This window comes from Thermobia domestica, chromosome 1 (assembly GCF_964235325.1).
Source record: "Thermobia domestica chromosome 1, izTheDome1.hap1.1, whole genome shotgun sequence".
NCBI classification, from domain to species: Eukaryota; Metazoa; Arthropoda; class Insecta; order Zygentoma; family Lepismatidae; genus Thermobia; species Thermobia domestica.
This window is the reverse complement of record NC_137454.1, coordinates 172260329-172273642: the sequence shown is the minus strand read 5'-3', so window position 1 is coordinate 172273642 and position 13314 is coordinate 172260329. Positions and strand designations below refer to the sequence as shown.

Here is a 13314-nt window from a genome sequence, read left to right as displayed (position 1 = left end):
TGGTGCCTGTATCTGATAAAACGTCCAGTACCACTAGCCCTCTAATATGAAAACAGTTGCAGGGAAACGAACAATCAGAAAGTGAAAGAGGAAAGGCATGGGGCGCGTCGATTAATGTTCTCGCAGTGCTCCACGGCTGCCTTTCAAGGGGGCCAAGCTTAAAAATTTTGAACCGAAATATGGGTCAAGTGATACGTTGTTGGATAAATTTTGAAACACTAAACAGTATTGTATCAAAAGATTTTTCATATGGGTCACCGTTTTCAAAATGGCCGCCAAGACATGGTGCCTGTATCAGATAAAACGTCCAGTACCACAACCTCCCTAATATGAAAATAATTGGAGATAAATGAACAGAATAAAACTCGTATAGGAAAGCACAGAGGGTATTTATTATTCCACGGCTCGAGTATAATGCAACGGAGAAAAAGATTATTAAAGTATAATTAACATTATGCAAAAGAGGAAATGATAGAAAATTATCTTTCCGATCTCTCTCCGTAAGTGGGTGAAGCGGGAATGAATGGTAAAATCTCAAATGAGAACCTCACTTTTATTTGCAATAGATATGGTTTGTCTGAAGCACTTGTGTGTACAAATGACTGGTACTATAATGAATAAAAATAAAGTGAAATAAGGTGAAAAAAAATAAGGCGAAATTCAAGTTTAACAACATTTTGCCCGCCCCTTCGCCCCTGATAATTTAACGCAATGCGTGCAAGATTTTTGGGACATATCTGCATCAGTATGTACCGTTTCGTTACTAAGGATCACAACTGAAATTACCGTTGAAAGTTATTCAGTATGTAACTGTGGACATCTCAGTGAAACTCATATTCTATCACATGCAAGAAGACATGAAGGAAAAGAAGCGAACCAATATCATGCAGACGACTGTTGAACAAAACCAACGTTTGTAAACATTGTTCTAAAATTGCATTGTTCGACAAATTGGTTTCGCATTTCAGTTGATTCATTTTTGCATTAAACTATTGCCTGCAATCAAAATGGAAGGTACCATTTAACAAGAATTTTACATACTTTATTCCATTACAGAGACATTTATCTCTTATTAAAACACATTTCAAATAACTTTGTTTCGTAGATACAATTTGCAAAAACTAAGGCACTCATTTGCAATTTCACCGATCCTTCCCGCTTCACTCACTTACGGAGTGAGGTTATGATAAATTTCTAGGAGTTAAATTTCTTCCTTTCCATTATGGCACTTTCACTCTAATCATCTTTTCGACTGTTGCAACATTCCCGAGCTATAGAATGATAAATACCCTCTGTGATTTCCTATTCGAATATTTGTTCTGGTGTTTTCATATTAGTGATACTGAACGTTTTACCTGATGCAGGTATCATGTCTTGGTGGTCATTTTGAAAACGGTGACCCATATGAACAATCTTTTGCAACAGCTCTATTCAGTTTTTAAAGATATGTTGAACGAGGTATCACTCACCCCATGTTTCCATTTACAATTTTGAGGTTGCGCCCTGGGCCCCCATGAAGTGTGGCCCTGGAAGCCTCCGCGACAAAATCAATCGATGTGCCACATGACATTTTCTATTTGAGTTTTTGTTCGGTTCATTTATGTTCAACCGTTTTCATATTAGTGGTACTGCACGTTTTAACTGTATCTGATAGAGGCAACATGTTTTGTCGGCCATTTTGAATACAGTGCCCGATATGAAAGATCTTTTGCCACAACGCTTTTTAGTTTTTCAAGATCTATCGAATGAGGTACCACTCACCCCTGGCTTCCATTTAAAATTAAAGTTGGGCCCCGGGAACCTATGCAGGGCGCACCTGGGTGGCACCGCGACCATATATATATATATATATATATATATATATATATATATATATATATATATATATAGAGAGAGAGAGAGAGAGAGAGAGAATTCTATTTGCATCAGCAGTGGATTTAGTTTCTGGAAAGGCTTGAGGAACCAGTAAGAAACATTTGCGTTGTACGCGCAATGCAAAAAATTATAACAAATTTATTTCGGGAGGGGTTTTAGCCCGATAACCACCCCTAAATACGCCAATGTACATCAATCAACCGCCCTCATATTATCTAACACAGCAACGAAACAAATTTTGAGTGAAGGCAATTTTAGTATCTATCAATATCAATATTCGAGACGAGACCGAGACTTTCGAGACTGACCTAAGTCTCGTCTCGGTCTTGTCTCGATTTATAGAGGTCTGTCTCGGTCTCGGTCTCGTCTCGGTTTTTAAAAGTCCGTCTCGGTCTCGGTCTCGTCTCGGTGTAAAAAAGTCCGTCTCGATCTCGGTCTCGTCTCGATAATTCGAGACGAGACCGAGACTGGTCTCGGTCTCGGTACCATCCCTACATTAGATGTTGTTGGCAATGCTGCAAAGCGTTGTGAGGACGATTGGAGAGGTACCTAACCCTAAAAGATGTAGCGGAGTCCAGTTAAGAATAGCAGTAACAATGGTGACGGGATTCGAAGCATGCTGACCATAAATCCCCTAAACCCTTCAAAGCTTCGATCTAGAGAGCATTCTGACTACGACCTTGATTTTAATTAGAATTAATTTTGTCAGATCCTTCAATAGAACATAGCCGGCGAGGTAAAGAACCAATATAATACTAATGTAATTCCAGTCAAACTAATAGTGTTGCCAACGAAACGAGGTTTGGAGATGTTTTGTCGTCGAGAAGGTCGTCAAAGTCCTATCTCGTCTCGAAAAGTATATATGGTTCTAGTGGAAGAGTTATGTCTCGTCTTATCACGTGGGCAACAATACATTCTTCACCTGATATCTTCTATGTTAATACATCCCATATACAGTATTGTGATATAGTCGTTCCCCTTCGAACAGGCCATGAAGGTCCGAAGGTAAAGGCATTTGAGTTCTTGCATTTGATACCAGTGATGATTTCAGTAGTACGAAAACACTTAGATTCCGTATTGAGGAAAACAGAAGATATGGCTCCGGAGGGTGGGATTCCGTAGCTCCTGGAAGGAGCACGGGCCACCCCCTGAAATCACTATTGTTTGATACTCATGGAAATGATGTACTTAGCATTACACTTCGACCTTCTTTTCTTTCTCAGGTTACTCCAGGTACCCACTTAAAAGAGACTGGATGAAATACAACTGCATAGAACGAGGGTAGAATAAGAATTGTTTTTTCCAGTGCACTACAGTTGGTTACAGGCTCAGTATTGTTATTACGACATCGAAAATTTTATGTTGCAAAAAAAAAAAAAAAAAAAAAAAAAAAAAAAAAAAGGTTGCGTTAGTTACAATATAAATTCTGCAATATCAAAGATATCTGAAACTTTTATAGTAACGTATTAAGCACAACAAGTTATATTTAGCAATTTAGATGAATTTCCACCATACAACCAACCAATGATTAGATTATTTTTTACGATATATAGTAGAATGATATATTAAAATTTGTACTGAAATATTTACCTTTGGAAGCTTTTCCGGGTCGCCTGGATGTCGAGGTATCAGCTTCTGAAGCCTCTGGAAACCGTAGTCTATCGTTGGTTCGTTCAACGCTGAAAAAAAAAAAAAAAAAAAAAAATGAAAAGACAACATTTAAAAAGAATTATTTCAAGCTTATCATCCAATAATTGATACTCAAAACCCTTCTTTTATGTGAAACCGTACGATGTTTTATTTCCGTTTGTACAGGGAAAGAGGAGTGCATACTTCCCCCTAACTATATTTGTCTCATTTAGGGTAAACGAGTTTGTTCTTTGGTTTGAACTAGATCGTCACTTTCATCATCAAGGCTATATGAGACATAGATAAGAACTACATGAAGTCTACCTGGGAGATGATTCCAAGTCTCCAGTGCCAAAGATGTGATAATTTTCTCGGCAGCTGATGTTCTGGCCTAATCTATAAGTTTTTTAGGAGTTATCGAGGCCTGATATCGGCTCTCTGGAGGCGAAATAATGTGGCGGAACGTGGGGTTGCTCTTGCATGATAATCCTTGCAGAAGCCAATGGCAATGGATTCAAGCGCATATCATAGTTGCAACCCGACGTTAATATTAGGTTTCATTCTTCATAGACTTGGTGCTGCATGAGAATACACAATTAAAAAAAAAAATCAAGCTTTGTTTCTGCGAGGATGAACCCTATGTTTCTTAAGCCATATAGTTGATTGATATAATTGAATTGACGTGAACAATCCAAAAATAACTTTTTGAAACAATTGTTACAATAAATTTCGTACTGCAAATACATACAGACATTCGAGGTGTGTACAAAAAGTATCGAACCTTCGGTTGGCCAAAAAAAAAAAAAAAAAAAGATTTGGAAATCCTCTTAAAGTAGTCTCCTTGGTAATGCACACATTTCTTCCAGCACTCCCACCATTGTTGGAAACACTTCTGGAATGCAGTTTTTGGAATGGTAAGCAACGGCGCCGTCGTATTCCACATGATGTCTTCTTTTGACTCAAATCGGGTCCCTTTTAGTAGCACTCTCAGCTTGGGAAATACCAAAAGTCACAGAGAGCCATGTCAGGTGAGAAGGGAGCCTGACGACATGCAGGAATGACTTGTTTGGCAATGAAAGCCTGAATCAAATTTCGCGAAAACTCTCCTCATATACCTCGTTCAGAATTGGATGTACTGATCCGATTGAATAGTTTCCATTTGAATATCGCCTAGCTTTGTCAAAATTCGATGCAATATCGCTGCTCAAGTTTTTTTATTTTTTTTTAAAGTGAAATCAGACAACCGCTCATTATACGTCTTGACTCTTTGCCTCACTGCCAGCGATTGATGCTTTTTAAGGTGGATCACTACCCGGAAGTCAGTATAAGCATTAGTTTATTGCCTTAACCAACGCGTAAAGAAATGGCACATATTATAAGTATTACACTATAAAATAAAGTTATGCGTCAGCTACAACTTGAGATACTATTTTCTGTGCTTAAGTATTCTGTTAGCTAAAAAAGTAAAGTATAAGAGGAAAACTTGATCAGTTTTAAGATGAGTACGCAAGATGGCGCTTGCTGTTAGATTTTGCTACTCCTTGTTAGCGTTTGAAGTCCAGAGGCAGAACCTGTGAACTGTGACAAAACTATTACAAATAATAAAAGTGGAAAATGGGGTAACGGAAGGAATCATACACAAAACAGAAGAATCCAACTCAAAGTAAAAGATCGAAGAGCCAAGGGAAGCGAAGAGAAAGGCAGAATAATTCGAAGAAGCAGCTAAGCGCGTTTCAATTTTTAACTGTTTGTTTCCACGTAAATATTATACACACGTGTAATACGAAGATAGTTTATTTTGACGATCATTTTGAACGTTAAATATGTAATATGTGTTCTTTCATTTTCTTCTTTTCTTTTCTTTCTTTCTTTCTTTTTTCTGAAACTCATTTTGCTTAGGTAAAATATTATATCTTCTTGAAAATAATTTATATATGTTTCTGAGCTTTCATACATACCCGTTAGTGGAAAATAGTAATTAATTCCACTTACTAAGGAAGTCGTGGGATGTTACTCTGACTTCATTTTGATACTATGCTCAGTCGACTCCTTTTACATATGAAATAATTAGGCAACCGGAGAAATCCTCGATCGCAAGCTTGTTCGAATTATCGACCTTAAAATTTCAAAATTGAACAGATTTTGAAAAAAGTTTGAAGAAACCATTTTTTGAGATACACGCTTCATTTTTGGTACTTGGATACTCGACGGAATGGTGAAGTCAAAACGTACGCATTTTGGAAGATAAAGGAATTTATTGGGGAAGGGATGAAGGGTAATGGGGTCTATCCGTAACTCATGTGGCAACATCGCATGTATCGCAATGAGCTCTGCCATCTAGTGAGAAAGTTTTACCCTAAAGGTGACTAGCGATCCAGCTTAAGGCCGGGAAAAAAATAACGACTGCGCATGAGTGTCCCGTGCCCTCTACATCTACACTGAAGAAAGTCTGCCGCTTTTCATTAGTTTATGTGGAAAAAATAAAGTTTGATACCGTACTTTTCGAATACACCTCGTATACGCACACACACAAAAAAGCTTCAAAGTATTCTTTGAGTAGCAGAACAGATTGAAACAAATTATGTCTATTACTAATTTAACAACCAATTTGGATTTTTAAAAAAGCTAATACTGTCATTTGACATAAACGTGTTGTAGATTAAATTGATTCATTAAAAAAAAAAAATCTGTTGTAACGATAATTCTTCTATTTGAGTACGTACTCTACATCTAAGAAAATAGAAGCAAATCCTTGAGCCTATTGGGAAATACAAACATTTTATGAAAGTATCGTTACCTGTATCACCTTCAACAACTGAGACTCAAAATATCTCGTAAACACGTGGATCGCAATAAGATAGTACTCAATAGTATCGTAATAGCGTCACAAAATTGCAAAAATAACTGTTTCTATGGTTCTGGAGAAAATGACTAAACAATAGACTTTATAGATCTATAACAAAACGAGCAACAATTAAATATAACAAAATAAATACGAATCGTTCTATAAGATTTTCAGTTAACGATAGTTATGTGATTTCTTTCAAACTAAAGGAATGACATTTTTCGTATGGTATATTATTATAATTATCCGAAAGTTTTGTCTTGTTTGAATGAGCTGTCCAAATGCTTATTCTACCTCACCTACCTAAAATATATAGAAGGTACTAAGATAGTTTAAAAAAGGGGTAGGGTGGATAGTTTGTTTCCTCTGTCATTCAGAAAAAATATATGGAAAAGAAAAATCTAGAACAAAAAGATACATTGAATATTAGGGTTAGAGATTTTACGCTCCCGCACTTAACGATAAATTAATTTTCTTCTGAATAATAACATAATATAGAAATCTGCACTTAAGGGAAACTTATTTGTAATTTTTCTACATTTAACGGGGGGGGGGGGGGGTTGCAGATGAAACATTATTAGTAAATAAAAAGTTTTTCTCGCTTACTTGGGATTGGATTGGATTTGAATTTAGCGTCCTGTTCAGAAGCGAATTTATGTGAGACGCAGACCTATAGCTTAACGTGGGTCCAAACTACATAAGCTCCCGCCCGGAATCGAACGCGGGTCACCCAGGCCAAAGGCGCAGAACCTATCTATAGCCACCAGGGCGCTCAACATCGCTCACTGGAAGCCATATATACTAGAATCGATAAGTCCACTTATATATGTGCATTTGTATTTACATTTCTTTTAATGTTAGTATTTAAATGTTATGTTAATTGAATATATTCTTAGGATTCTTTACATGCATTAGTTTGGGTAAGTTTATTTATATTTATATTATTCTTTTGAACTCAGAAATGTTAATTAGTAATTATTTTCTTCAGCTTTTTGTTAGTTTTTACTTTTTGATGTGTTTGATCATTTTTACTTTGTATTTCAGTACAGTATTTTTCAGTCTTGGAAAGGTAAAAACACTAATAGAGTACATATATTTTTTTTTTTAAAAAAAAGTTAGATTCAATGTTTTGTTACTTAACAACCTGTTAGAAGTCTTCTATGTTGATTTAAGCATGTCTTAATTTTGCAATCTTTAAAGATGAATAATCTTAAAAGTGCAATCAAAGTCGTTCAAATCTATGTTTTAAAAACCACTAAATCTGTTAAAATATTAAAATCTAATTATACATTTGAGTGGAATTCTTTTTATGAAGTGCTCTTCTTTTACATACATTATATAATGAAAATACTTAAGAAAAAATCCCGAAACAATTCAGTAAATAGGGATTATATTGTAATAATATCCAGGTATGTATTTATTGCACTTCTCAGTTAATATTCCTTCGAACTCTGGTCCTATAATTTGTCTAGAAGCCAGATCATTCTTTTGAACATCGGCGCTGTATGAGACGTAGTGCTGCTCACGAGACGTGGAAAAAAAGTTTTCCTCGTCTCGTCTCGTATTTTTTTTTTTTTTTTTTTGCAGAGAACTCGTCTCGTCCCGATTCTCGGAAAGTTTATCTCGTCTCAACTCGTTTTGTAATTTTATGTTCAAAATTTACACTCTAGTTTCTTTTCTTTAGTGATTGTGTGGCATCTAGAATTTATCAGTATCTTTCTGCGTTATAAGAGGTCCACAAAGGATGATACAACAACATATAAATCATGTGTAATATATGTGTATTTTTAAACGTTGATAAAAGCTCTTCAGTATGTTAGTACAATGATGTAACAGAAATATTGTTAGAGATCTAAGAGTGAATTAGTGTTGCCCACAAGACTCAAGATGGCTTGCCTCAATTCTTGTCTCGAAAACGAGACGAGAATTATCACGTCGAATTTCATATTATGTCGAAGTAGTATTTCACGCCTCGTGAGTAACACTGATGAGACGAAATCTACTGATTAAAAATAGGGTCTGAACCACAACTTCAGATTTTTTATAGACAAATTACCCATCTCGGAGATCGAAATCTTGTGTATGAGCTTATTATATTCATTCTTAGTGAATTTATGAATAAAATCATACAAACTTTTTTTTTTTAATACGGGTACATGTAGATATTTATATTTATCACAATTGAGTTAGGCTCGGTACGTGTCCTGTAATCGAGCTCTCTTGGAGGCGAGATAATGAGGTGGGAACGGCCTGTACTGCGTGACGGTTGACCTTGTATCTCTGCACCAGCCAATAACAGCGGATTCAAGTTTCGACAGTGGTTCAGAGCCCACGTTAATATTGTAGTAGGTACCGTCCTTTACAAATTCCGTGTTGCATAAAGGCGTAAACCACAAGAACTCAAAAACTCCACTTTATCACAACTTAACTCCAAAAATATTACGGGTACTTTATAGTTTAGAGCCATAGTGCCCACCTATTAACTGGATAATCTAAACTCGATACTAGGGTTGTTATTAATTTTCTTATTCTACACTTGACGAAATGCGACTTTCTGGAATTCACCCAGGCTCTGTTAAAGGGATACTCAGGGAAAACTAAGGTGTAAAAGCGATTCTATTGTGTCGCTGACCTACATTATCTTCTTTCTGTTGTGAAGCCTTCACACCATTCGTAGGTCACATTGGTTAATCTTGGATTGGAGACTACCTTTACCCCTTAGTTTATACTAGCTGAAGTGCCCAATCTCCGCATAGGAAGATTTATGTGAATGCAAAATATTTAAAAGCAAAGAACTGAGTAGAATAAATAACCAGCATGGAGGGAATTAATTTATAGTATTCCCCCCGTAGAGTATGCAATTCAATGAAAGTGTTATCTCTGTACTTTAGGCAGGGGCGGATCCAGGACAAACTATGGGGGGGGGGGTTGTAATACTGCTACTTAGAGCAACTTTCAAGAGCTCCCAACTCTGCGATGGGTTTTATTTATATATAAAATAAGAAAGTTTCCTCTTCTGGGAGTGGCGATCGCCCCCTGGATCCGCCCCAGACTGTAGGCAACCAACATTGCTTTAAGTTACGAAGTGTTGCCTAAACTGTTATGAGCAGTTGTAAGAATGTAACCCCCAACCATTCATAGAGCACCAGGAGTGTCTTATCCCCACAGTATTTTTGGATAAAATTGTTCCAGGCGTTCCAGAGCTATTCTGGAACTTACATACATACATACACACCTTTATGTATATATTTAAATTTTATGTTATCGTTATCTTTTGTCTGAAATGGGGAAAAAACATGTCGATTGTGTAATCAAGTATTGTAGAAATTATACAGTTCTAGTTTGACTACGATAGTAGCCTACTGGCTACACGTAGGATCTATAAGATGCAAAAATGACATAAAATGGCGTCCAGTAGCGGATCTGGAAGGTCTAGATCCCCTATCATAGTCTGGGTTCTGTCTGCCTTCCCCCTGTTTTTACCTACTAGATCCGTCACTGATGGAGCCTTTGAGTGCCAATCACAATATGGATTGGTTTTGACACAGAATAGGATTAAACTGCATTCTTTAATGTCTGTGGCGATGAACATCCGAGTTTATTAAGCAATAAAGTTAACTTTGTCCTTAGTATCTAACAAAAAACTAAGAATTTATTTATAGTGAAATATAGTAGTGGTGCCACTTATATGAAATTACAAAAGTTAAAAAAATAAAGTGCATTATGTTGAAAAATGGCCTCACACATCAGCACCATCTCTTGAACAGAGTTTAAAACTTGTTGGAGCACTCTGATTATATTGTGATCTCAACCCAGTGAACCAGCCTCCCCATTCCCCAGTCCCATACTTTCCAAAAACTCACCTATTCTACACTTTTCCCCTTGTGAAATGTGGTGTGGAAGACATTTGCAATTTACCACTTCGTAACCGCTCATTTGTTCATAGTTCTCACATGGGATGGTCATGTGACATGTGCGATTAATCAGGTGACATTACATTGTAGGTGGGAAAAAGGTTGTTAAAATGGGAAGTTGTTCTTTCGTGATTGTTGTGTGGTCGCACGATGAAAGAGAGAGAAACAAAAAAGAAGGATAATATTTCATCCGTACTTTTCGTAAACATCATATGAATCTGAGAGGGGGAAAAAAAAGAACTTTATACACAACCTTGTTTCACTATATTAATCGAATACGTGACTTCAGTTTCTTATAGTAGGCTTAGTTGTATTTCGGTAATTGTATTAAGAGCAAAGTTAAAATTACGGAGTAAGCATTAGTTTTATGATTTAAATAGCAAGGTAAAAATAACGCAATCGATAGGATATTATTGGAAAATGGAGCTCAGTGTATCTAGCCGTTTGAATGAATAACAAAACTTGCATACTTTTTAAATTATTCTAACTCTGTACGTCAAGACCCTCAAAGATTCATCGTCGCAGAAACCAAAACTCTAAAAATAAAATTGGATCATTTGTTATGCAAATCCAACGCAATTAACATTGTTCTCACTCACCTCTTTAAGATTAATCTTGTTATGATATTATTATTATTATTATTAGGTCCACAGACACAAGTCCTTTTCCCATAAACTGCCGAATTCTAAACATCTACACAAACATTTCAATTTTACTAATTTAGAAACTAACAGAGCTATTACTTAAGCCCATTTTCGATGTTATCAGATGGTCTAATCCAGGGGCGGATCCATGACCGACTTCTGGAGGGGGCGGTGGGTTGTCATACTGCTACTTAGAGCTTCTTTTAAGAGCTTCAAACTCTGGAATGGGTTTTCTTTATATACATCAAATAAAAAAGTTCCCTCTTTTTTTTGGGAGGGGGAGGAGCGATTGCTCCGATCGCCCCACTGGATCCGCCACTGGTCTAATCGCGCACAAGTTGGCGTTATTGTCCCGGATTGCAGAATATATCAGTCTCAGCAGGTCAGGCCTAACGTCATTTGATTGACAGTTGAGGCTAATAGGTGTGGAAAAAAGTATCTAAAAATCAGGCGTAAGGTATTACGCCGTAAAGATGAGTAAACTTTCCGCAAAACTGCACTATTATTTTACAATTTTATTGCGCTAAAGGTGCAAATAGTGTGTAGGTCCGTGAAGAAATTCGTGTTGTTTATCAAAAACAACAATAAGAACATGGTTTTATCTCTCTCGTTTTGGAAATTTTGATGTCTAAGATACTTCTCGCAGTGTGCATGCAACTAATCATAGCAAAAGTAGATGATATGTTGGCTAAAGTCAAACAAGACCGGCGTGTACACAGTCATGACATCGCTAATGATCTAAATATTAATCACCAAACAGTGTTAAATCGTTTGGAGAATGCTAGCTACAAAAAGAAACTTAATGTGCGAGTGCCACATGATCTGACTCAAAAACATTTATACTCGATCGAATTTCTATCTGCGAATCTCTACTGAAACGTAATGAACTTTAGCCATTTCTGAAGCAGTTGGTCACGAATTATGAAAAGTGGATAACCTATTACAACATTGTGCGTGATCGAAGCGAGGAGAAACTCCACACTGTGTGACAACGTCCAGAGTAGTTATCCGTGTGTTTGGTATGACTTGACATCATACATCACGAGCTGCTGCCACCGGGCAAAATAATAAACAAGGACCTGTACTGCCAACAATTAGCACGAGTGTAGCTAGCAATTCAACATAAATGGCTGGAACTGGACAACAGATAAGATATCGTATTCCATGCTGGCAATACCAGACTTTATATATATATCTTTAAGGACGCATCAGAAATTGAGAGAACTTGGTTGGGAGATTTTAATGCATTTACCGTATAGCCCAGGCATAGCGCCATGGGATTATGATTTGTGTCGGTCTCTGGAGAAATCTCTAAATGGTCTTACGTTAGTTTCAACAGAGGCCTGTGAAAACTATGTATTCATATATATATATATATATATATATATATATATATATATACTACCAAACACAGAAGTTCTATAGCGACGGAAGTTCTATTATTGTGTTGCAGGAAAAACAGGTCATCGAATAAAATGGTGTTATTTTAAGGAATTTATAATTCTATCTTCAAATTACAACAAATATTATTCTCCCTTTTGATCTCGAAACGCTCAATAGTTTTTAGACAACCTGATCTTAGAACTGACGTAAATCGTACATGTATAAAATAATGATGAGAGAACTTCGAAAATTGAACGTACTATCATAATGTGTAGTTGGGATCATAATAGGAATTTATGAACATGTCATGTTAGACTATACATGGTTCGAAATTTCAGCGGGTCGATTATGAATCTACTATATTCGCTTGGAAACCAAGACAAATTTTGTGATTCCAATCTGTACATTTTGCAAAATATGCAGTGATTCTGACAATAATATATTTGGTCTAGGAATTAATTCGTGCGGTTGGTACGCACACATTGAAGCTGTAGTACAAACACAAAATACATAAATACCTTAAGAAAAATATTGTCCATCGCTAGCCACCACTTTCGCCCATCTGTCAGGCAATGTACGGATTCCGTGGCGAAAGAAGTCCTCATCCTTGGAAGCGATCCAGTCAGAGACCCATGTTTCGATATCTTCTGAAGAAGTAAACCGCTGTCCAATCAAATCGTTGTTCATGCAATCGAACAAGTAGTAGTCCGAAGGAGCAACGTCTGGTGAATACGGCGGGTGGGGTAAAACTTCCCATCCGACATTTTCTAAATAGGTTTTGACCGGTTTTGCGACATGTGGGCGAGCGTTATCATGTTGAACAATAAGTTTATCATGTCTGTTCTCCCATTCTGGTCGTGTTCTGGCCAGAGCTTGCTTCAAACGCATTAATTGTCGTCGATAACGTTCTCCATTCATAGTTTCACCCGGTTGCAGCAGCTCATAGTACACCACACCTTTCATATCCCACCATATGCACAGCATAACCTTTGCACAGTGAATATCTCGTTTTGGTTGTGATGGA

General features: G+C 36.8%; 1 protein-coding gene across 4 annotated transcripts in view; it reads right to left on the bottom strand.

Moving 5' to 3' along the window:
• kn (EBF transcription factor knot) overlaps positions 1 to 13314 on the bottom strand; it is a 464407-nt gene that overhangs the window by 48823 nt on the left and 402270 nt on the right. For all 4 annotated transcript variants that reach the window (XM_081766742.1, XM_081766732.1, XM_081766749.1 and 1 more), the window contains exon 11: positions 3466 to 3554. In XM_081766742.1, the coding sequence (XP_081622868.1) occupies positions 3466 to 3554 (89 nt within the window). The remainder of the gene's footprint in view (positions 1 to 3465; positions 3555 to 13314) is intronic.